Raw genomic sequence first — 24,032 nt, 5'->3', positions numbered from 1 at the left:
CCTGTCCTGGACCTGCTGGCCCTCACGGGCCCAGGACAGAAAGCCCCACATCCTATGAGGTGAACGGTGGTGCCGAGGGAGCAGCCAGCTCTCTCCCCACGCGGTCTCCTCCCGACCACCTTGAAAGCTTTATTTGCCTCGGATGGCCCCCAAATCCTTCTCCAGCCTTAGTATTCAAGCAGCCCCTAGCTCGTCTGGCTCCAAATGTGATTTTAGATGGAGTCTACTTCCTGAACGCTAACAGCCTCCATCCTCCCCAAGGTCCAGGGAACGCTGATGCATACCCAGCATATAACACCAGCGAGAAAAACCCACAAATCTGAGGAAACATTGAGACGTTTTTATTATGCATTCGGCAGTATTTCGTGAGTTTAGCACAATGCATGGAATTCTCGCCCAGATAGTCTTGCCACTGAGCAAAACAGTGAGTTGCATTTTAAAAATGTAATTCAAACTCCAAGGAACATGAGCTTGGGTTCAGAACACAATGTAAAATCTCTCTATGTAGAGCAGCTTCCTTTGAACAGCCACATAAAGCACTCGGAGGAGAGAAGAGCTGCACAATAAATAATTGCTTCTCTACACCATCCAGGAGCCTGCCAGGGAACCGTCCCTCCGTTTCCGGGGGCTGGACATTCACCTCCACACCTGTCAGAACTCAGGGCACTCAGAGAGAATTAACATCTGGTCAAGGCCAACAACGCTCTGGCATTCATCCCCCTAAACTCCCCCGGGTCGGGACCTCAGCACACACCCCAGTGCCAGTCCTCATGCCTGCTGTGGAGGGGAGGCAGGTGGCCTGGCCCCCGGAGGGGCTCACACCCAATCACATGCTCAGACGCAGTCACCTCAGCCTGGCTGGGACCACGCAGATGAACAAGATGGGGAGCCTTCGGGCGGGCGTCACAATTCCCAGTTGTTCCCAATCATACAGATAAATAGGAATTTACATAATTTACAAATAGTTTGTGTTCGGGGCTTATTTTGAAGCCATTTCCTGAAGACGAACATTTATTCATGAAAGCAAATACGGGATTCACCTAATGGCCTTGACCCTGGGTGGCTTTCCAGCAGCTTCCTGCAGACAAGTTCATGGCGCACGCTGCTGCTCCTCCCCAGGCCACCCCTCCCAGCTAACCAGTCTCTCCTTGTCACAAACATCAAAGCTTCTTTTTTCTTTTCCTTCTTCGTTTCCTTCTTCTTCTTCAAGCACAGCTGGACCTGTCTGTCTAAGTCTTATAAGCCTCCAACTCCTCGAGTCCTGTGCAGCTAGCACTGAATCTACAGCAGCCCCTCCTGGTGCCAGCACACAGCTCCGCCCTGCACATCCTGCTCTACATTAGGATCCAAGTGTGTGGCAGCAGCTGTGAGATGGACATGTGTTTACCTGCAAAGGGTTATCTTGGAGTTACTGACTCGCCAAGAGGAGTCAAGTCGAAATGTGCCAGGCCTCTCCAAACCCTCTCCAGCAGGAAGGCCACGGAGGGTGCCGGCCCAGGGCACATCTGGGATCACTGTCCCCAGAGGGAAACTGGGCTGTTTGGATGGGGATTCTTGGGGAAGGATGTACTGTTTAGGTGAGGACCCTCTGGGTGGGTTTTCTCCCCCAGGCAGGACTCATTCTTTGTCCTCAAAGAGGCAGAAATGTGGACCGTGTCGGGGCAGGAACACGGGCTGGGCAGGCCTCCTGGGGGGCTCCAGGGGCAGCAGGCGGAGGCGGGGCCCACGCCGGGCAAGCCTGTGATGGTGGAGGTCTAAAGACGGCTCTGTCTGTCTGTCCTTGACTTCAACCTACCTTGGAGAAAGGGGGCAAAAGCAAGAGGAAGAGTGTTACGGAAGGTCTCTTTCCTGGCTGAAAAAAGGCAACTTCTCCCCACCCCATGTCTCGCTGTTTCCCCATTTTGAACCGATCCTCCTCACCAGTGCTTCTCGGCAATTTCAGTGCCGGCCACACGCGGAGGAAGGTGTGACTTTCACACCAGCAGGCACTGCCGCCGGCAGCTCTCCCAGCCTAGTTCCATCTCTGATTAGCACAAGCTCAGGACAGCGCAGCCTCCCCTCTGACAATGTGACTCTGGGGATTACTAACTCAAGTCTTACAAGAAAGTAGGGGCCCTGGTTTATGAGGAAAGACTTTTTCTGCCCCAGTGGAGCTTCTTCCAGGAGCTTTCCAGATCCCGGTGGATACCTGTGCCACCAAAGCAGCAAAGGCAAGGCCATGCTTTTCCTGTGCAGGGTCCTCTTGTGTCCTTGGACACACCCCCACATTCCTACCCCAGGACCTTTGCACTTATTGCTTCCTGACTGATATTCCCTCCCTCGCTCATCCCTCTGGTTCACCCCCCTCTTTTCCTTCAGGTCTTTGTGCCAATACCCTTGTCCACTCAACCCCAAATTGCAACCTTCCCTAACACTTCCTCTCCCCGTCCTGGTCCCCCGGTCTCCTGCACGCACCTCACCCAGTAGTTTATATATTTCTTTGCCGTCTGCTTCCCTCACTATTTAAGCTCCATGAAGGCAGACTCTTTGCCTTGTTCCCTGCTGTGCCCAGCATCAAGAACAGTGCCCAGTGCCCCGGGTGTCGCAGGTGCTCAACAATTCTTTGCTGAGCAAATGCATGAGGGGATGTATAAATGATGCAATGGATGGATGGCTTTAATCACATCCCTCCCTTGCCAAGAGGAGTTTGGGTTTGGAGCGAGGAAGAGAAGAGAAGTAAGAATAAAGAGGCAAAACAGGACCAGCTGGGGCCTGACTCATGCTCCCCAGGGACCTCTCTCTGCTGCCTCGGCCCCCCTCCTCCCTCTCCACTTTTATTATGAATGCTGACAGATCCCTCTCTGGGCCACGAGGAGCGATCTGCCACCAATTTGGAAAGCCTCCTGGATACCGAGCATGATTTAATCTCCCCTTGATCAGTCCCTGTAGGAACCCAAGCCACCTCCAGGCTGTTCCCAGGAACATGAATTACCACCCATTGCAGCCGTGTGGGCGGGTCATCCGACAGATTGACACATACATCCAGTTTGGCTGCAGGAAACCCTGAGGATCTCAGATGAAAAAGACAAGCGGGTACAGAATATAATAAAAGGAACTTGGGGAGCCACGGACTTCACCTCTATCCTGCGGCAGTGGCTGAAAAGTAAGAAAGGTTTTGTTTCGCCCGGCCGGCATGGCTCGGTGGCTGAGCATTGACCTATGAACCAGGAGGTTATGGTTCGATTCCCCATCAGGGCACAGGCCCGGGTTGCAGGCTCCATCCCCCCTGTGGGGTGTGCAGGAGGCAGCTGATCAATGATTTTCTCTCATCATTGATGTTTCTATCTCTCTCCTCCCTTCCTCTCTAAAAGCAATATATATATATATATATTTTAAGAAGAAATGTTTTGTTTGTGTTTTTCTATAAGACCTTGGGTTGTGCGGGCCCGGGGAGAGGGGCAAGAGCTCCGAGAGGCAGTGGTCGGCTTGCTTGCCGGGTCCAATGAGCTCCAGGGCTGGACATCACTGTGTTGATGCCACAAGGGATGCCAGGGGTCAGCTCTTAAGGTGCAGGGCAGGCTGGTCAGGGGCAGGGCAAGGAGTGGCTGTCCACAGCCCTGGCCTGCTCTGTCCCCAGAGATGACTTACCAAAGGCACCCCTGCCTGCCTGATATGGGGCACCCCATGTACAGTGAGGTTCCCACTGGCCATCTCACAGGCCAGATGCCACCCCCCCACGTGCCCTCGATGGTGCGATGCCTGGGAAAGCTGTGTCACCTCCTCGGATGCGGGCCTCTGTCCACCCCGCCGGCCAGCACTGCCTCTCCTTGGTCCAATTCTTCGGCCCCTGAGTGCCTGTGGAGAGAGAGCTGACTTAATGAAGCCACCTGAGATTCCTGTGGCTGATTTTTCAGTGTCAAGTTATAGCTTCCTCTTCCCAGCAGGCGTACCACAGTCAGGGCACAGCCACCCCCTCACACCAGCCAGGTACCCCGGCCTCACCTGCCCCAGGACCACTGACACCTGGGAATGATTCAAGGAGATGGGGCACCGTACCTGCCGACAGCCAGGGTTCCGGTGCAGAAACGCTCACAGGCGGGGTCGTGGCTCGCCGCACAAGCACAGCGCAGTGTCCACTTTGAGGGCTGTGGGCTCCGTGGAAACGGCGCTGTGGACCTCCGGCTGCGGGAGTGTCCTCGGTAGCTGGACAGTCCATAGGGCACAGTCTGTCTGCAAAGCACAGAGCAGTGCCCTGGTCATGGCAGGACGAACAAGCGTGCGGCATGGCCATGTCCCAGGACCTGGGTCCACACCCTGCCCCTGCACTTGGGGTTTGAGGTTGCTTCTGCAGTGGACTGTCCACCCCTTATTACCGCTCAACCCCCAGAAAGTGTGCTGGGGCCCCGAAATGGAGAGGTGAGGAGGGCCTGGGGGAGCTAGAGGAGGACATCCCCACATCCTCCTGCAGCCAGGCTGGGGGGCGGGAAGTGGGGGGGGGGGCAGCAGATGCCTCTTGTGGGCACCTGGCCCCTGCGGTCTTTCCTAGTCACGGTTTTCGCTGGGTAGTTCCAGTTTCCTTCCTGCACCCAAACCGCAACACAGACCTTCCCACTGACCCACATGCCGGGCCCAACGATTCCAAAGTGACGCTTTCCTAACCTGCAGCCCGAGGCCAGCCTGGCACCACACGCCTGTCCTGGAATTTCTTTATTTACTTACTTATTCATTCATTTATTTATTTAATCCTCACTGGAAGATACTTTTCCATTGATTTTTAGAGAGAATGGAAGAGAGAGGAAGAGACAGAGAGAAATATCGATATGAAAGAAACACATCGATTGGTTGGCTCCTGCATGAGTCCAGGCCTGGGAGGAGCCTGCAACCGAGGTACATGCCCTTGACTGGAATCAAACCCAGGACCCTTCGGTCCACAGGCTGACACTCCATCCACCGAGCCAAACCGGCCAGGGCTGTCCGGGAGTTACTTCAGCGCCCACGCTAGCCTTGCAGCCGGCACTGACCAGACAACAACTATGCGAACATGGCCGCAGAGACGCATCCTGGCCTTGAACGTCACTGCCTCAAAGAGACCAACTTCAGAGGACCCTTCGTGCCTGTGAGGGCGGCGATGATAGGACCCGCCTTGGGAGCAGGCCTGAGAAGAAGAAGCCTGGAACTGGTTACCAGTTTCGTTTATGGTTGGAGCTGGGAGGAGGTACCCGCCGTTCAGAACAATAAGGGTTAGACCATTTTCACGCTCGAGCGCATCCACACTGCCCTGTGCAGAGCAGGCAGGGCCAGGCAGCGCCGCGGGGACGCTCAGAGCAGATGCCAGCTCATTAGGACCATTGAACGAGATTTGGAGGATAAATTGCCAACAAGTAGAGGAAACTTATGAGGCCCAAAGTCGCTTTTCCAATCCGTCTCAGTTTTCCTGCCAGTCCCCAGCTCGAACCGCCGTGGTTTCCGCGACCCCCCAGAGTCTCACCAATCATCCACCTCAAAGGGGCGTCTGACGTCCTCGCCCCACTGTCAGAGTCAAATCAAATTGAATTGACTTTAATTTGAAACACATGCCATGGATCCTTGTTGGGATGGTGAGGCCAAGTGGGGGGTGCCCCATTTCGACCTGACACCTGGACCCCACTGCCTCCCCGCAGGGCTAGGCCATGCATTATCTGTCGCCCGTGGAAGCTCTCCCTCCGACCGAGGCTGGCCCAGTGCGGACAGCCTGAGCCACCAGCTGGAGAAAGCAGGCGGGGTCCAGTCCTGTTCTGAGCGTCACCTTTGCAAGAAAAACACAATATTTTTCTTCAGGAATGGGAAATGGGGGTGGTGGTGGGGGAGGCAAACAATGCAGACACTGTTGTGAGGCAGGATTTGGTTCGAGGAGCCTTTTCCCAGTCATGGGGCCACATTAAATCTCCCGGTGCTGACATTCAGCCCAGTCCCCCTTCCTTGGTGAAAGTCACACACAGGAACAGCAAAGCTCCTGCCTTCCCATCGACAGCGAGACCTCCTTCTGGAACTGCCCTCAGCCGGCCATGCCTTTCCGTGTGTGGAGCTCCATAACCTCAGTGAAAACGCTGCAGGGTTTCAGGCAAGAAGCAGGCAATGTGGCCTTCGTTAAGAGAGAGACACTAGGCCAGTGGTTCTCAACCTTGGCTGCACATTACAATCACCTGGGAATCTTTTTAAAATCCTGATTTCTGGGCCTCATCCTCCGGAAATTCTGTTTCTTTTGTTACTAATGTCATGGCCTCACCCCATAACAAAGAAACAGAATTTCCGGAGGATGGGGCCCAGAAATCAGGATTTTAAAAAGATTCCCAGGTGATTCTAATGTGCCGCCAAGGCTGAGAACCACTGTGCTAGGCACTCTTCCAGCCGCCAAGGGCAAAGAGCTAGTATGCAAAGGGTTAGGGCAGGACTCTGTCCTTTCCCACAGGGAGAGGCGGGACCTGCTCCCAGCCCAGGTGTTTGATGTGTGCGCTCTGCTGGCCAACCCGGGACCCATCCCTAATGGGAGTTCCAGTTCCATGGCACCCGCCTCCCACAGCTACGAAATTGACTGGTTGTAAATCAATCTGATAAGCTCTAAGTAAGACTGTTCTATCCTTGTACCCGAACAGAGATAGTTTCAAATGCCTTGCAAGGTCAGGCTTGAATTTAGAGCTCCAAGGGCCCTTGGAGCTTGTGTCGAAAGCCGGCAGACTAATGAGATTCAGCACCTTCTCTTCATGCTGCTCCATCCCACGCCCAGGGAGGCTCACCCACCCCCACAGGACACACCCCAAGCTTCCGCTACCCCTCACCTTGCCAGCCGGTGCCCCTTGGCCACTCTGTAGGCCTCGGGCTATATACCTGGGGCCCTGATCTCTCCCTGGGTGTCGGACCCTGGAAGTGGCCCTGGGGATATTTGGGTAGGAGAAGCCAGGACCCTGCATATGGAACATGGTCTAGAAGGGACAGCATGTCCCTTTAGTCCCATAGACTCCTTGCAGTGGGTGGCAGACATGGCCAGAGGAGGGGCAGAGGCAGCCCTCGAGCCCATAGGGACCAGGGTGGGTCATGCTTGACCAGCTCACAAGTAGGAGGCAGGTCTTGCCTTTGTATCTTCCATCAACTTAGCACCAGGTTGGACAAACGGAGGCCCCTGGTTGAGCAGCTGGTAACTAATTGTGAGATAATCTAGTCCAACAACTCAAGATTCTTTCCAACCTAAAATGTCCAATAACCACAAAACTCCATTACAAAGAACTCCAACATTAGCCAAGCATTATATATATATGGAGAGAGAGCGAGAGAGAGAGACCCAGTATCATTCTAAGTGTTTTTGAGATACAGAAAGGCATATGCATGTCTGTGCCTTCAGGAGTTCACAGGTCACTGGAGTATGAAAGCAGGTAAGGTAACATTACATGCCGGTACATACAGGTATGCACAAGGTACACAGAGCACAGAGAAAGGTTATCTGTTAACTCAATCATCATGTTGTAAAACACTTACATGATGGTCACTCCACCCTGTCGACAGTTTCCTGATCTACAAAAGGGTTGTGGGACAGATTGGCTGAGACATGTCACTGCATGGGAAATACGTGCCAGGAGTTACCAGTAAGGTAATGTTAGCTACTCTTTTTGCTTATTTGACCCAGGAATTCAAGTCAGTTGTATCAGGCAGAAATATCCCCTCTACCAAGCCCGCATTTGAGGTGTGTGACTAAGCAATAAAGCGGGGTAAGGGCAATAGAGAACTGGAGAGCCACTTGGCACTGCAATGCCGTTCTTTGCCACCCTTCCTTTCAGCTGGTCCATCACTCCACACGGCCTGTCTAACAAGCACTTGTATTTCGGTTGTCTGGCTGCTCTTCGGCATTTGCTGCTTTTTGAATGGTGAATTGGAAAGACGTAATGGTGGAACCATGAAAATGCAGTTAAAACGGCTGAGAACCTTTGACTAGCATACGCTCTGCCCAATTGTCCTAGCCGATAGGGTTTGGAGCATGCAGTCCTTAATCGAGGTGGGCAGCTCTTCAATCTGCGAGTGCTTCGGTTGTAACTCAGAGCTCCATACTAAAGACAAGCAGGTGAGATGAACCCAGATGCTCTCAGACAAAACAAGACAGCCCTCCAGCACGTGCAGATGCACTGCCTCCTGCGGTGTCTTTACGTGATAAATTGCCCCCCAACATCGTCAGAACATTCATTATTCGCTCGGTGATGGTGATGTCGGAGTCTTATTTATCACTGTGCTCCTTCTTCACCACCTTTCCCCAAATGTCACATATAAACGTTATTAAATATTAACCTTCGAAATCTCCCGTATTCATTCTTTATCTGCAGCATCATACTGAAAACAATTTCTTTCTCTCTGCAAGAAGTTTTTAAATAATGGAAGCTGACTTTACTTTTTTAAGATTCTGTTTTTAAATTCAGTGCTGCCTTTTCATAAATGAATTAATGCTCTCCATCCTTCTGATCAGAATTTTAAGGGAAAGGTACCGATATTCACAGAGGCAACAAAAAGAGCTTCACTAGCCAAATTCCAAAGTCTCAGGAAAGTTATCAAATTGTCACTCTCTCAAAAACCCACTTTCAGCCTCATATTGAATGGCATTCAACAAGCAACTGCCAAGTGGTGTTTGATAAGCAGGCCCTGGACTAGACTCTGGGTGAATATCTTAGAACAAGACAGACAAGTGGCCTTGTACACACAAAGTCTTTTGTTTGTTTTGTTATCTTCACCTGAGGATGTTTCTTTTCTATTGGTTTTTAGAGAGAGTGGAAGGGAAGGAAGGATGGAGGGAGGGAGGGAAGGGAGAGAAAGAGAGAGAGAGAGAGGTGAGAAAGACACATGGATTGGTTGCCTCCTGCATGCACCCCAACCTGGGCTGGGATCAAACATGAAACCCAGGTATGTGCCCTTGACTGGGACTTGAACCTGTGACCTTTTGGTCCTTGGGCCAATGCTCTAACCACTGAACAACCGGGCAGGGCCACACAGTCTTAAATTAGTACAGAGGTCAGCAAATTGGCATTTTATGGGCTTCATTCAATTGGCAGAGGTGTTCTTTAATCTGAATATTTCACATGAACATCTAGCTTCTCTTCATTAACTTGAAGTTATGCTAACACCAACTGCCCTCTCCAACATGTGGCAGTCATCTGGAACTCTATCACTCCATTCTGCCCCAGTCCCCACCACTCCCAGTAGCTTTACACTCGTCCTTCTTTGCTCACTTTTGTGTCTCGCCCTCATGCACATCTGAGTTTTCAATCCCTGGTCTAGTGGGATGTCCCGTAAAGCAAAGCCAGACAGGTCATATGACACAGTGACAAAATTAGCACTTGATGCTATTTGTAAAAATAGAGTTGTTTTCGATTTTAAAAACTCCAAGTTCTCCTCAACATATAGGACATCTTTACATCACAAGCAGAATGCCAAGGTGACCGGCACCTCCTTCAGTCACTTTTCCTCCTGAAAAGGGGAAGTAAAGGCTGTATTTCCTTTGGGTCCAGGGGACATATTGCCCAGAAGGCATGGCACTGAGGGCCGGTGGTCCTGTGGGCCTGTGTCCTGGTGGCTGAGAGGCAGGCAGTCAGGAGGCAGCCACAGCTGTTGGGCACCAGCGGTCATTACCACCTCTCACCAATCCCCAGAGTAAGCGCTTCAGACTCCAGTGCACTTTCTAACTACACCTGGATTTCAGATTTTATTAAATTCCTTCCTTGGCAGGCACCTGCTCTTTGAGCTTAGCAATATCTTCCTGAGCAAGGAGGTGTGGATTGCCTTCATTTGCTATCATTTAACCTTACCCAGAAAGAGCAGCTGGCTAAGAATTTTGTTCTAAAGTAAGACAAGATGGTCAAGGGCATGTACCTTGGTTGCGGGCACATCCCCAGTAGGGGGTGTGCAGGAGGCAGCTGATCAATGTTTCTCTCTCATCAATGTTTCTAACTCTCTATCCCTCTCCCTTCCTCTCTGTAAAAAATCAATAAAATATTAAAAAAAAAATAAAGTAAGACAAGATAGAGTCACTATCGGAAGTGGCTGAACAGTCAGCAGCCTATAGAAGCATCCATTCGCTCCAACCAGCACCTAGTGGGCTTGGTTGCAGGGAGACAGGACAACACAAGCTCTGAGATAGGAGTCCCCTCTCAAAGGACTTAAAAGCCCAGGATTCTCTAGAGCCTGGGGCCAACTTTGGTTGTTTTTGTCTCCGGAAATTCAATCTCTTCTCTTTGTCCTCAGGAATTACCCCTCCATCCTTGCATGAGGTCTTGGTGAGACTGTCAATCATTGTGCTTAACCTTCCCCTGGCTGAAGACTCATCAGGTGACCCATGTGGGGCAATTGGACCCTCTCTCTCCCAAGACGAGTGAGTAGAGAGCAACTCAAGATCAGAAAGTACTCAGTGCTGTTTAGTTGCATCCTTGGACCCCGAGTCCTGTCCTAGTACCTCTCCCTTCTGAGCCTGGGGCTGCTTCTCCAACTGTCTGTGTGTAACATGTGTCTTTCCAACAACTTCTTTTAAGCTGTGTTAGCTGGACCAGGTTTCTGTTGCTTGTGACCAGTGACCTCTAGCTGACCTGGAACTCACTTTCTTCAGATTGATGCAACCAGAATCTCTTGGGTTTCATAGCAAAACCCAGGCTCTCCCCAGGTGCCAGGGACAAGAGAGATTTCCTTCATTGCAACAAAACACACACACAAAGGGGTTCAGTATCAGAACAAAGCTCAGCACCCTCAGCTGGCTGGAGTCCTTCCTTCCCAGGTGTGCCCACTGTGCAATGTTTGGTTTGGATCAGGCTGCCTTTTACGCAGGTGGAAGCAAGCATACTACCCCGGACCCCAACACTTGGTTGACCATCGAAGTCCTATCCTCCAGCAAATGTATTTGTTGTCCACTCACCAAAGGCTGTGAACGTCTGCTGGGGCTAGGCCTCATGCCAGACAGCCCTTCGGCACCCTTCCAGCCACCAGGAAAGGAAAGCAGGCCGGCACATACGGCTCTGCGGTGACCTCGCTTCACAAACAGAAAACACACATGCACACTCTCTGGTTCTAAAGAACATAATCCAAACTTTCTGCCCACAGACACTATAGCGTGAACTGGCCATTTGTAGCTTTACTTGCACTGCAGAAAAGTCTAGCATTTTTAGGTTGGAAGACCTCAAGGCAGACTACTCATCCAACCCCCACTCAGCCCTTGAAAAAGCCGAAAATATCAGAAAATATCAAAAGAGTGAGCAATGTGCTGTGAGTTAGTGGTTACCTTTTTAAAGGATCCCAACTCCCCCCCACCCCCCTCACCCCCCGCCATAAAAAAACAAAAACCAAAAAACTTTTGGGTTTATGCTGGACTTAACTGTTTGGGAATTTTACCAGAATCATATCCATGTTCAAAGAGAATTGGGCACTGACCCCCACCAACGGACCCAGAACAGGGGTCATTTCTGCACCTGTACCGCAGGGGTGGCTTCCTTCTTGTCCCCAAGATGGACACAGCTGGACCCTGTCCACCCAGAATGACACACAGTTTCTACCTTGTTCACTTCTGCATCCAGGACAGCTGGTAGAGGGAGGAAGGGAAAGGGAAAGGGAAGGAAGAAAGGAAGGGAGAAAGGAAGGTAGGGGATGGAGGGAGAGGGATGGAGGGAGGGAGAGGGAAGGAAAGAAAGAAGGAAGAAAGGAAGGGAGGGAGAGAGAGGGAGGGAGGTAGAGGGAGGGAAAGGGAGGGAAGGAAGGAAGGAAGGAAGGAAGGAAGGAAGGAAGGAAGGAAGGGGATGGAGGGAGAGGGATGGAGGGAGGGAAAGGGAAGGAGAAGGTGGAGGGAGGGGAGGGAGAGGGGGGAGGGAAGGGAGGAAGGAAGGAAGGAAAATGAGGGAGAGGGATGGAGGGAGGGAAAGGGAAGGAAAGAAAGAAGGAAGAAAGGAAGGGAGGGAGGGAGGGAAGGAGGGAGGAGGAGGAAGGAAGGAAGGAAGGAAGGAAGGAAGGAAGGAAGGAAGGAAGGGGATGGAGGGAGAGGGATGGAGGGAGGGAAAGGGAAGGAAAGAAAGAAGGAAGAAACGAAGGGAGGAAGAGAAAGAGAGAGGAAGGGGGAGGGAGGGAGAGGGAGGGAGGGAAGGGAGGAAGGAAGGAAGGAAATGGAGGGAGAGGGATGGGGAGGGGAGGGAAAAGGGAAGGAAAGAAAGAAGGAGAAAAGGAGGGAGGAGGGAGGGAAGGAGGGAGGGAGGGAGGGAGGAAGGAAGGAAGGAAGGAAGGAAGGAAGGAAGGAAGGAAGGAAGGAAGGAAGGAAGGAAGTCTGAATTACCCATGACTTCTAGGTCACGCCCAATCTCTCAAGTTATCGAATTCTTGGCTTATTTATTGGTGTCCCACTATTGCTGCCCTCACCTGGCCCATCTTCGAGGGTTTTCCTGGAAAGAACACAGTCTTTAGATTAAGTGAAACAGAGGAGCTGTGTCTTGCTGACACCCCTCAGGCCACACCAGTGCCTGGAACAACCAGGTTGCACAGACAAGTGAGGCATCAGAGGCGAAACCAGAGGCTTCACCCGGCTTGCAGACCCAGGTTCCTGGTCCGAATGGAAGACCAGCTCCCTGAGGGTCCCTGGGTGAGCATCTTCCGATGGGCTGGAGGGATGAAAGGGCTGGATCCCTGGAAAGGTCGTCCAGCTCCAAACTCTCAAAGGCCCTCACTGTCACTTAAACATCCTCCAGCACAGCGCCACCACAGAGCAGGCCCTGCCATAGCCGCGTGTGGGGTTCAGTCCCCGTTGAGATAAGAGCTCCCCGGGGTCCCCACAGCTGTATTGAGAAAGCTTCCAGGCCCTGTTACCGTATAACTGAGCTGAAAATAACCCCAAAGCCAGACTGTGTCATCCGTGGCTCACCGGGACACAGACACGGTCTTCCCTGACTGCGGTGCACACACACGGAGGGACGTTTAATGGAAGCACAGAGGTCAAAGGAAAAACCCTTCTGAGGTTGCTGTGCAGTGCGGGACTTTGAAGTGTTACAGCTCATAAAAAATTTAAAGCCACAAACTGCTCTGATACCTGGGGAAATGACAACGTCTACAGAACCCTCCAGATTAGCTGGGCTCTCTCCCGCTGGTACAACCCAAATGTGTCCCCCCTGAGGCAGGCTGGAGTTTCACCCCAGGCCCAGTGACCCTGAGGAATTCCAGGTCCAGTGTATAATCACGTCTGTCTGGCACAGCCTCATTATAACTTTATGCAAAGCTGCAGACAGATGGGGCCTGAAATAGTTCCCAGCCGTGGACACAGAAAGGGTAAAAGAAGGAGCAGGTATTGTTTGTAAGACGGGGGTGTTTGTAGAGGGGTTTTTCAAAAATGCAGAAGCCAGCACACATCCCTCTCAATAACGCACAGGAAGCATGAGATTCTGAAGATAAAAGTCCTAGACACACTTGCAACCGAGGGCCACACAGACACTCCCTGTCCTCCCAGTGGAGGAGCTCGCAGCTGGTGTCATGTCCTTTTGGCAGCTGAGAGCCATTGGCCATCTCTCCAACGAAGACTTGAGTCCCTGACGAGATACACGCTTTACCTCCTAACAAGAACCAGGACCGGGATTAGGGTGGGGCGGGTAAGGGAAGCTGGGAAAGCGCAGATCCTGCCGCTATTAAAAATGTTGATATTTTATCAATCGTGAAATTTCTGCACTAATTTTGATTTTTTTTTTCTAATCAATACAGTAACTTTTATTTCTTTGCTGCTGACTTCTTGGCATCTTCTTAGTTTGCTCCTGAGAGAGAGTCCCTCGCCTCACCCTGTTCTCGACCCCGCAAAAAACTCATGGAAAGCAGAGCTATAAAACTCCAGAAAAGGCGCCCGCCTGCTTGCTGACTTGCTGCCCAGGCCGTGGGCGAAGCTGTCCACTGTGGGCCATTCGTGGCATTGCCGAGAAAGGCCACGGCGCCCCCACGCACCGGCCTCCGCACCTTCCTCCTGAAAGGAATGTTCTGCTTTTGAAATGACTGGCCAGGGCCCAGGCCCAGCCGCCCTGCTCTCAGCTGCTGTTCATTAAAGCCGCTGCTGCGTCGGCCCTGAGGCCATAGGAGCCCAGAGGTCTGTGCCTCCAGGCCTCCCACGGCCAAGTTCTCCAAGACTTCTCCTGCTTGTCCGTTCCTGGGGCAGTTCACAGATGAGCAGGAGTTGGAAGCACCCAGGAACTGCCTGGGCAAGCAGCTCATCCATATTACAGCCACTATCTGGATTTATTTTCTAAAATAAAATTGGTTCCTATTCAAAAATTGTAAGACAGTGTGTGTGCCTGCGAGTGTGTATGTGTTCCTCATCTTAAAGAACTCTATTTGCATACGAAGCATGACATAGAAGGAGAGCGGGTCATTGCCTCCTTTGGAACAGCCTCCTGTGCTCGGAATCGGAGTGGTGGTTCCAAGGCACCTGGAGGAGGAAGGGGCTGCTCCAGGCGGCCAGGACGCGCTGAGGTGCTCATATCCAGTGCAGGACCCAGAGCCAGAGAGATAAACCCGCAGAGATACCCGTGCGGCCACGGACCTCCTTGAGGAAAGCAGTTTGCCTCCCTGCATCCTTTGTTTTAAATTCCTGCAGGAATAAACCACACCAGAGATGTCACAGCCTTTCATCTGCCTTCAGATTTAAGGCCAAGTTCCAAGCCGCAACGTCCCTTTCATCTAGCAGAAATCCAAATTGCCCTCTGGGGTCACACAGGGTCACGACCTTTTTGTACCAAGTTTTCTGAGTGCAAATGAAACAGCTCCAGCCTCGAGCCACTCTTTCTTATCGAGGAGGGATCAGCTACCTTTCAACTAGGCCTGGCTTCGCACCTGCACGGCCCCTCCTCTCCTGAGACACCTCTGGGGCAGAAGAGGGGGCTTTCAGGCCGAGTGACCCCAGCAGAAAGGTCATGGTGTGAGCAGACCTCCTTAGCAAACTCTGAAATGTAGCCCAAGGCCCTCACATTTTAAAGACAGGTTTTGCCGTGAAATGTTCTAAGAGATATACTACTCGAACTAAAAATCAGGATCTAAATACGTACTAGATTTCCAAGGAGGAGACAGAAATGGAGGAATCAGAGGGGAAAACTCATCAAATAAAACCACCATCAGTCAGGCCCTGAGTTCAAGATCATTCTCAGCCTGACTGACATCATCTTCTCTTATACATCTTTATATATTTATCGTTTTCCACAAACAGATCCCATAGTATTTCCTGGGACCTCTTCCTGGTGACCCACACTTCAGATCCTGGGCAGGGTTGGGTGTCACTGAAAATGAGGGCCCCAGGGCCCCATGAGGTCCCCCAGTCTGCCTATCACAAGGCTTTACATTTGCTCTGCTGGAGTCGCCAGCTATGAGCATAGAATGCAGACAGACCCCTGACCAAGATCTCAATGAGAGGCCTTTACCGAAAGGGCTCTCAACGCATCATTCAAATTTGCCTGCAATGCCAGACCCCAGTCACTGCCCTCCCCCCATTAGCAGGGGGGAACCCAGGCCAGTGGCTTCAGAGAACACCAGGTCCCCTTCCGCAAACACTCCAGTGTGTCCCCAGGTGAGCAGGAAGCAACAGAAAACAAGGAAGGAGGGACACACAGGGTGGGACCTGATCTCAGTGAGCCCGGAACAACCTTTGGCCACCAGCATCCCTATCAAGCTGCTTATCAGCTACAGCAGCCTGGCACACCTTTCCCAGGGTCTGTATGCAAATCGGATGCTAACAGGCCTCCCACCGAGCCCTCTAGGAGGCTGGGCAAGACCATGGTTGGATGGTCCAAGGAGGCCAACCTCAGAGGTACTTGAGAAAGAACTTTCTACTCACTGGCGTCCTCCAACCAGAGTGGGATTCGGCAGGCAGGCCACGGGCCCGGCACAGAGGTGTACAGTTACTTTACGGTCCTATCTTCCAGGTGTTGGTGCTCACTACATTCCAGACACAGTCTGAGCATGTCCCAGGGACTGTCTCATGCCATCCTCACAGCCGTCCTCACACACCTTTCCTCGTAGGCAGCACAGTCAACGTCGGCGCTGCCCCCATCACCATCTGCATTGCCATGATTATCACCACAGCCATGATTATCATCACACTGTCCCTCTGCCTCCACACCTGCATCTCCATCAGCAATATCCTGTCCTGGCTCACGGTGGGGTGACTGCTACTGGGTCCCTGAAATCGCACAGTGGGTGCACGGCTGACCTCATGCCAGCAGGAGGCTGGGGCTCCAGGTGCTTCCATTCTGCCGGGATGGCCTACAATTTGGAAGGTCCCTTCTTGGAAACATGCTGACACACTTTTCTGTGACAACACAGGGGGCAAAGGTGAATCTGTTGAATTGTTAGTTATTATGATTATTCTTTCTTTGGGAAGAATAAAAAACCCCAAACGAAGGTCATTCCTGTTGGGCTGAGTCAGCATGGAGCACTTTGGAGCAGCTGAGGTGGCCACGCTGTTCACTACCCTAGAGCCGGACTGGTGGCTGCAGCGAGAGGGTGGCACCCCCAGGCCATGTGTGAGTCAGAGCTCCCGGGGCTGGGTCTCCCCTGCGGGTCTGTGCATCCCAAGTTGTCCAGCACAGTCATGACTTCTAACACCCTGCTCTGCTCTTTTTTTAAAATTCATTCCTACTCACCAGCCCGTGTGGCTCAGAGCTTTGAAAACCACAGTCACTGTGATAGCATCGCGGTGCTCCCCTCACTGTGTCCTAGGCGGGATTAACAGATGGCAGGTCCCCTCCATCCTTGGGAACAAAGTGGGGAGGAACATAGTGGGATCTGCTGGGTGTCCTGAAGCTCCATCAGCCATTTGATGGGCTAGCGCCACTCTCCAGCTGGATGAGTGGCCAAGGAAAGTCATGAAAATCAGACTGTCTCAGCTGCCTCCAACAGGGACAAGAAGGGCAGATGCCCAGGACAACTTGGGTTCCTGTTTGGGGGCCACGGACCTTCTGGGGGATACGATGGAAGCTATGCGCACCATCACTGGGAAAATCCCCACTCCCACACCGGTCCGCAGGGGCGCGTGGGCCTGTGGGGAACATCCACGCCCCTGGAACAAGAAGCCTTATTTGTGGGAGAAAGCCTCGCACACCAGCAGCTCGGCGACAGCAAAGCCAGGGAAGCACCCATGGGCCTGGGCCAGAGCTCTCCTGCGGGCCGCGTGCTGGCAGAGAGGGCTGACCAGCTCAGTCCGGAGAGCTAGGTGTGAGGGAAAGCATGGGAGAACCAGAGAGCCTAGGATCTTACGCCCAGAAGATAGTCAGGGAGTAACGGGTCCCTCGGTCCTGAACCGGACGTCAACTCTCCACATGAGATGCAGAGCAGATCTCAGCACAAACCCCAGCATCCTCGTGCTGGGTAAGGCTTTGAGGTCCTTAACTGTGGCGTGGACAACTACACTCACAGCAAGCCTGCAGCCTGCAGGCACCCTTCCCGAATAAAGGAGGCGGCCGAGTCCATCTCTGCTGCCGACTGGATGAGCAGTAGGAGGAAAGACACCCAAAGCTGAGAATCACCCCAAGTTCCAGACTCTTATTAAGCATGAGGATCAAGACGTTCTGGGTTCCCAGAGCAGCCAGCAGCTGGCACAGGGAGGAAATCATCACACGCTGGAGGAGTTCTGAGCGCCAGGAGGGTCTGACAGAGAGGAGGGGGTGACAGCTGAGAGAGACGTGGGGCTGTGCTGCAGAGGCCTGGAGAGGACCTCGCTGTGCCACTGCTGCGCCTTCAATGTGACTGACGAACTTTTCCAATGCTTTCATTTCTCCAAAACCCACATCCCCTGTCCCCACAGCCCATTTTCTCACATTGCAACTTGTCAGATGATAGGCAGGGGCGGGGAGCATCCGGACCACGGCCACATAAGGCCCTTGAAATCATTCGGTCTGGCCCTGCCAAGGCATAGGGGTGAGCTAATTAAATGTTTGGCCGAATATAGCAGGCTAATGTTTAAGTTGATAATTTTGTATGGCCCTCGAATGATAGTTATAAATATCCAAATGACCCTTGGCAGGAAAAAGGTCCCCACCCCTGGTTTAAAGATAACAAATGGACCAGTCTACATATCAAGGAATGGTTTGGGGAAGGAAGGAAGCAAGGAAAGAATAAAGGAGAGAGGGAGGAAGGGAGGAAAGGAGGAAAAGAGAAAGACCATCTGGAAAAATCTTCCTTATAAAAATAATTTTGCTTGTCTAACTTCAAACTGCTCAAGTCTGGCTATTGTCATTTTTGTTTCCCTAGTAGTTCACCGGACTCCCAAACACCGTATTTAATCCCTCTCCTCGTGTTTAAAATGGCCAGGGTCAGGGAGAGAGGAAGATGTAAATCACACAGCAAGGGAAAGTTAGCACGCTGGCTGTCCGGGGAAAGTCAAAGACCCAGGCTTTGCCGTGGCATGCAAACCACTGGAAATTAGGGGGCAGGGTTCCCACAGGGCGGGGGGCTGCCTAGCCTCCGGTGCATGTCAGGGATCAGTGATGGCTGGGGGCTCTGGAACGGGCAGAGAACCAAGGTGGTCTCCCAATTCTCTCCTCTTCCCTCCTGCTCCCCTCTGCCCCAGCCCCCTGCCCCTAACTCCTGGGCTTCCTTCTTTCTCCTAGATGAATCCACAGCTTGGGAGACTTGCCAAGGCAAGACTCAGCCCCACGGCTGACCGCCCTGAGTGCTGGGTTCTGAGACGCTCATTTAGCCAGATCGCAATGCCAGGAGGATCAGAAGCGTGACAAGTGTCAGGGTGATGGGGCTCTAAGAAAAGCTGACCCTGACCACTCTCAGGGGCAGAAGGCAATCGCTGGCAGCCTGGTCTGGGAGCCCCTCAAAGGGAAGCCAGCAGGGCGGCCGCCATCCTCTCTGCTGCGGACTGGCTGTGTGTAGGAGCGCACACAGCCCGGCAAGCCCGTTCAGCACCAGGAAGGGCTATGTGATTTGCGGGGCCCAGGATGAAATGCAAGTGTGGACCCTCTGGCTCAGAAATAATTAAGAAGTTCAAGAGTAAACAACAGAGCATCAAACCGCGGGTGGACCCTTCCGCGCCCGGGAGCCGCGCCTGAGTCCAGGTTGCTGGGTGAGCTGCCCCGCCTGCCATTCTGGCATAACGCGGGGGGGGGGGGGGGGGGGGGGTTCCGCATCTATCCCAGATGTGGTGAGAGGTCTCACTGAAAAGTCACCTGGTTTGAAAGACATCCGATCCCTGGGCTTACCCTGCTCTGAACTTCCTTCTCCAGGAGTCCATGGAACAAGGTGGCAAGCAAGCCCATCAAAGGGGTCACCCGGATGCTCAGAGGTGAACTGACTTGGGGATGGAGGAAACCATGAGAGGCATGAATCAATGTGGCTCCCAATACAGTGAAAGCCTTGCCTTTCGGCCCAGGTTTCGCGTTCACAGCAGCCAGTGGAGAATGTCCAGCAGGGAGCCGGGAGTCCTGGGAGATCCCAAGACCACGCAGGGTATGAAGGCACCAGATTTAAGGGACCAGGAGGGCAAGGCCCAGCCCTCCCGCTGCAGGACGGAGCTCCACCTCTTGCTGGGTCCCCTGCCAGCCCAGTCCCATCTGTAGGTCAGGGTGTGACCTGCATCCCCTGGGAGGGCTGGCCCAGGAGAAACAGGTCCTCTGCCCCAGGGAGTGAGCGGGGAAGCCAGCAGCCCCGCCCAGCAGAGCACTGCCATGGCCTGGGCGAGGGTCAGCTTTAGGGAGGGCAGACCAGGACCGAGAATCCTTAGGGCCTGTCTGCAGCAGGGGGTGCAGGGGCCACAGGAGCCAGCACAGGGAGGGTCCCTCCGCCTCTGCCCCTAAAAGGAAAGGAGCCTGGGGAATCTCACCCTGACCTGCCAACCCTGCAAGCCCCCATCCACCCCTCAGCCCCCTACTCCCCACCCACCCACCCCCAGTTCCCTGTTCCCTGACCACAGGCTGCTCTCAAGGAATTTGAAACTCCTTGGAGCCTGACAGGGTCAGCAGCAGGGATGGCCCCGCAGCCCCTGGGGCAGGAGATACTTTTGGGGCTTCCTCTGCCTCAGCGGGCTTCTCAGGTATCTAATCCCTCTGGCTGGCTCCTTTCACCAGGAGGGGGGCTCCCCTTCCACTGGAGCAGAAACTCTGGGGTTGGGTTTCTCCCAGTCCAGGCTCTCCCAGGGGATGCGGGCCACACCCTGACCTACAGATGGGACCAGGGTGGCAGGAGACTCAGCAAGAGCTGGGCTCTGGGCCAGGGCAGGCTCTGGGCTGACGGGGCTGGGGTGGGACCAGGTCCTCTGGGATGTGAAGCTGTAGCTTGGCACAGGAGCCCCTCCCCCCCAGGCACATCGCCACCCCCAGGGCTCACTCACTCAGGGGTATTGATCCAGATGATGTCCAGGTGGCAATAGTAGACGCACTCCTTGTCCTTGTAGGTGAAACACGTGCAGCGTCTGGCTCGGCGGCGTGCAGGGCTCCCCTTGGCCACCTGCTCCCCAAACCAACCTGGTCCCTGCTCCTGCCCAGGGCTCCGGGGACTTGAACCCTGCGCTGCAGTCCTGGCCACGGTCTCAATGTCCCCCTCCAAACTGGCTGCAGGCTGGGTGCCAGGCACCAATCCTGCAAGAGGCAGATTGAGGGGGCCCCTGAGCTCCTGAGTGTGCATGCCCCCGCCCCCGCCTCCGCTTCCAAAATCCTGGCAGAGGAAGACCCCAAACTTTCTGCAAGGTTTGCAAGCTAGTTGCACTTTCCAGAAAGTCTCCAAGCAACACCAAATGTTCTGAAAAGTTTGCAAAGCTATGTGCCCAGTTTCCGAAAGTTCTCAAACTCTGTGCGCACTCCAGCTTGCAAGCTATTTTCCCTTTCTGCAAAGTCTGCAAGCTATTGCACCCGCTGGGAACTTGCAGGCATTTTGCACGCTTTCTCAAAACGTTGCGATCATTTTGCAGTTTCTGAAAGGTTTGCAAAGTTTTTGAAAAGTTCCCAATTTAATGAAAAACCGACCGAGGCGGCTCAGGCCACAGGTCTCCAGTCTGTGCATGGGCTACATGCAACCTCCAGAGCCCCTGAGGTAGTCCGTGCTCCCGCTTCGGCCCCCAACCTTCCCCCAGGAGCTTCCAGGGACGGCGAGCCCAGGCAAAAGGCTGCTCCCCGCAATGCACCCTTCCCCGCGCCCCCCAAGCCCAGCGTCCTTTTGTGTGCGCTGGCGCCAGAAGAGGCGCCCCGCCCCGCCCCGCTTTTACCTGCAGCGGAGGTCACTGTGAGCCCGAAGAGTAGCCACAGCCCCAGCTCCATGAACCCCGATCAGGCGCGGGAGCACCGGGCCTGGAGGACGCACTCCTGTGGCCCCAGAAGGGCTCTCGGGCCTCACCCTCCAGCTGTGGGGTTTGCGGAGGGCCTCTCACTTGCTGGGTCCCCGCTCCCGCCAGGAGTTGGCTGCAGCGGTCACAAACTCACAAACTTCAGAGCACGCTGCCCATCCCTGCGCACGGCGCCGGCTGTGGGCTCAGGCTTCTCTGGCTCCGCACCACCCCCTCGCCTCCCCGCCCCCAGAGGGCTGGAGCTGCGCGCGGGGCCTTTGAACCCGGCGCTCCGGGGGTCTCCTAGCGCTGAGGAAGCGCTCTGAGCACAGCAGCCCCGCAGCGCACCCAGCACGGCAAGGGGTGGGGGCGGCGCGCAGGCGGGTGCGGTGGGGTGGGGGCCGTACAGCTGCTGGGAGGCCACGCGAACACACACACACACACACACACACACACACTCACACACAGACACACAGACAGGGCACACACTTGCATTCACACTGCCTCTGCTTGCTGCTCTGCTGCCCCAGGACCTGCAGCTCCCACCCCCAGAGGACCAGGCAAGAGAGAAGGTTGCTGCAGAAAGGCTGCTACCTTCCACCTCAGGCTAAGGGAAAGCGACATGTCTCACTGTTCACCTGAGGACACCTTACCGTCCTTGCACAAGGCCTGCCTGCCAGGGCCCTGGCCGTACTTTACACTCGTGACTCAGGGCACTGGCTTGTCTCCCTGCCTCTCCCAGGTGCTCAGAGCCAGTGGGTGTGGGCACTGGCTGAGAGCAAAGTCAACCAGGCAGGGTTAGCGGTCCTGGAGTGGCCTGGACTTGCTTATGGACCCTGCACAGAGGGGTGGCTTCAGAGAGAGGCAAGTCCCCTCCTTCAGAGTCCACGTCCTGGTGGCTCTCGGCTCTCCCAGCCCACCTGGGACCTGTCTTGGGCATGGAGCATGCCCAGAACAGGAGGGCTGGTCTAGTTTGTTCTTTACCAAGGCCATTTGTGCTGAGAACTGTCCATGGGCACATAGGAAGTAGTCACGAAAGATTTTTGGGTGAATGGATGGATGAATGAATGCTTCCCATGGATTAGGCCCTGGATGCTGACTCCTGAGGACACCAAGAAGCCCTTATCGTCCCTCCTTAGCAGCGTTCCCTGACCAGAGGGAGGGACCATAAGGAGGGGCAGTGCTCCCAATGTCATCGGGCAGTTGCCTCCTGGCCACTGCCTACCTCACCTGCTTGGATTGGATTGGAGGTGGCCTCCCAGGGGAACCCAGGACACAGCAGGGAGTCACGGGCCACGGGGAGGAAGAGAAACAGGTCTGAGGCCCTGTAGCTGCTCCTCATGTCTCAGGCCATTTTCGACTTAAAACATATCTGAAACCCTTTGACACTCCTGCCATAAAATGTGGCGTTGAATACCACCCCCATCCTCTTTAGCCTGAATGACCCACTTCTAAAAAGCAGTGAAACAAAAGTGATAAGAATGACTTCTGGGAGAAAGTCATAAAAGGTGCTACAATTTTCATCTGGCTCTCGGGACATGTGTCCTCTGGATTCAGCTGCCATGCTGGGAGGAAGCTCAAACAAGCCCCCACGTGGCGCATCTACATGGAGATGGGAGAAACCTACATGGAGAGACACTGAGCTCTCCCAGCCAACAGCCAACGCCAACCACTAATATGTAAATGAATGAGCCTCAGATGACTGGAGGCCCCAGCCTTCAAAACGTCCAACTGAGGACTAGCTGCCCCAACTGTGCCTGTGTGAATTCTGACCCACAAAACCCATGGGCATGATGAATGGTCGTTTTGCACCACTCAATTTTGGGTGACTTGTTGCAGAGCCATTGTAACTAAAATAGTAGTCAAGCACCAGCTCAGTGCCCTGCCCAGGCCCCTCCCATTCTGCCCAGTCCTTGAGTCCAAGTCAAGGAGTGGAGAGCGATTGACACCTCTTAGAGGGTCACTTGCCGCCCAAAGGACAGGGTTCTGTAGGGGCTTCTGCTTTATTTTCTGTGCTCCATATTTTGAAAATTAGAAAAATCCCAAAGTGTTTCTTCTGGGAGTAACTTCTGCTCCACTGGACTAGGATTTGGATCACTTAATTATTATCTACTAGAGGCCTCGTGCACTGGGGGGGGGGGGGGGGGGGCCTAGTTCCCTCAGCTTGACCCACACCCTCTCGCAGTCTGGGACCCCTTGCTCCTTACAGCCCGCCTACTCGCTGATCCTTACCTCTCGGCTCAGGGTTCCTTAGCACTGCTGCAGAGGTGGGAGAGGCTCCTGCCACTGCTGCTGTGCTCGCCAGCCATGAGCCTGGCTTCTGGCTGAGCAGCGCTCCCCGTTGAGCATCTGCCCCCTGGTGGTCAATGCACACCACAGCCACCGGTCGTTCTGGTTGTTCTGCTGTAATAGTTGCTTAGGCTTTTATTATATAGACTAGAGGTCTGTTGCAAGAAAAGATTCGTGCAATAGGCCTTCCCTTCCCCTGGCTGCCAGCACCGGTTTTCCTCCGGCACCCGGGACCCAGGCCTTCTCTTCGGATAGAGCCTTCAGTCTTCATGGCTCCGGACAGAGCCTTGAGTCTTCACTCTGCCACTTTGCCCCTACATATGCAAATTAACCATCATCTTTGTTGGGTTAATTTGCATACTCCCCTGATTGGCTGGTGAGTGTAGTGGAGGGATGGTTAATTTACATGTTTGTCTATTATTAGGTAAGATTTCTTTGGAATTAAAATATCCATCACACACAATATAAAATAATATTAGATTGGAGGATGGCTGGAAAAAGA

General features: G+C 53.7%; 1 protein-coding gene across 2 annotated transcripts; it reads right to left on the bottom strand.

The window, feature by feature from the left end:
* Positions 1 to 330: 330 nt before the first annotated feature.
* On the bottom strand, positions 331 to 21,456 carry EDN3 (endothelin 3). Of its 2 annotated transcripts, none has more exons than XM_036323737.1 (5): positions 21,185 to 21,456; positions 20,315 to 20,561; positions 4,036 to 4,209; positions 3,757 to 3,834; positions 331 to 1,795 (listed from the first exon to the last, which is right to left on the bottom strand). In XM_036323737.1, exons 1-5 carry the CDS (start codon positions 21,234 to 21,236, stop codon positions 1,792 to 1,794), a joined length of 555 nt encoding a protein of 184 aa, XP_036179630.1. In that variant the 5' UTR covers positions 21,237 to 21,456; the 3' UTR covers positions 331 to 1,791. The 2 variants fall into 2 exon arrangements, with proteins under 2 accessions (XP_036179630.1, XP_036179629.1); XM_036323736.1 differs by having other exon boundaries at positions 331 to 1,791.
* Positions 21,457 to 24,032: the final 2,576 nt, after the last annotated feature.

This window comes from Myotis myotis, unplaced genomic scaffold (assembly GCF_014108235.1).
Source record: "Myotis myotis isolate mMyoMyo1 unplaced genomic scaffold, mMyoMyo1.p scaffold_m19_p_9, whole genome shotgun sequence".
Lineage (NCBI taxonomy): Eukaryota > Metazoa > Chordata > Mammalia > Chiroptera > Vespertilionidae > Myotis > Myotis myotis.
This window is presented reverse-complemented; position numbering and strand designations above follow the sequence as displayed.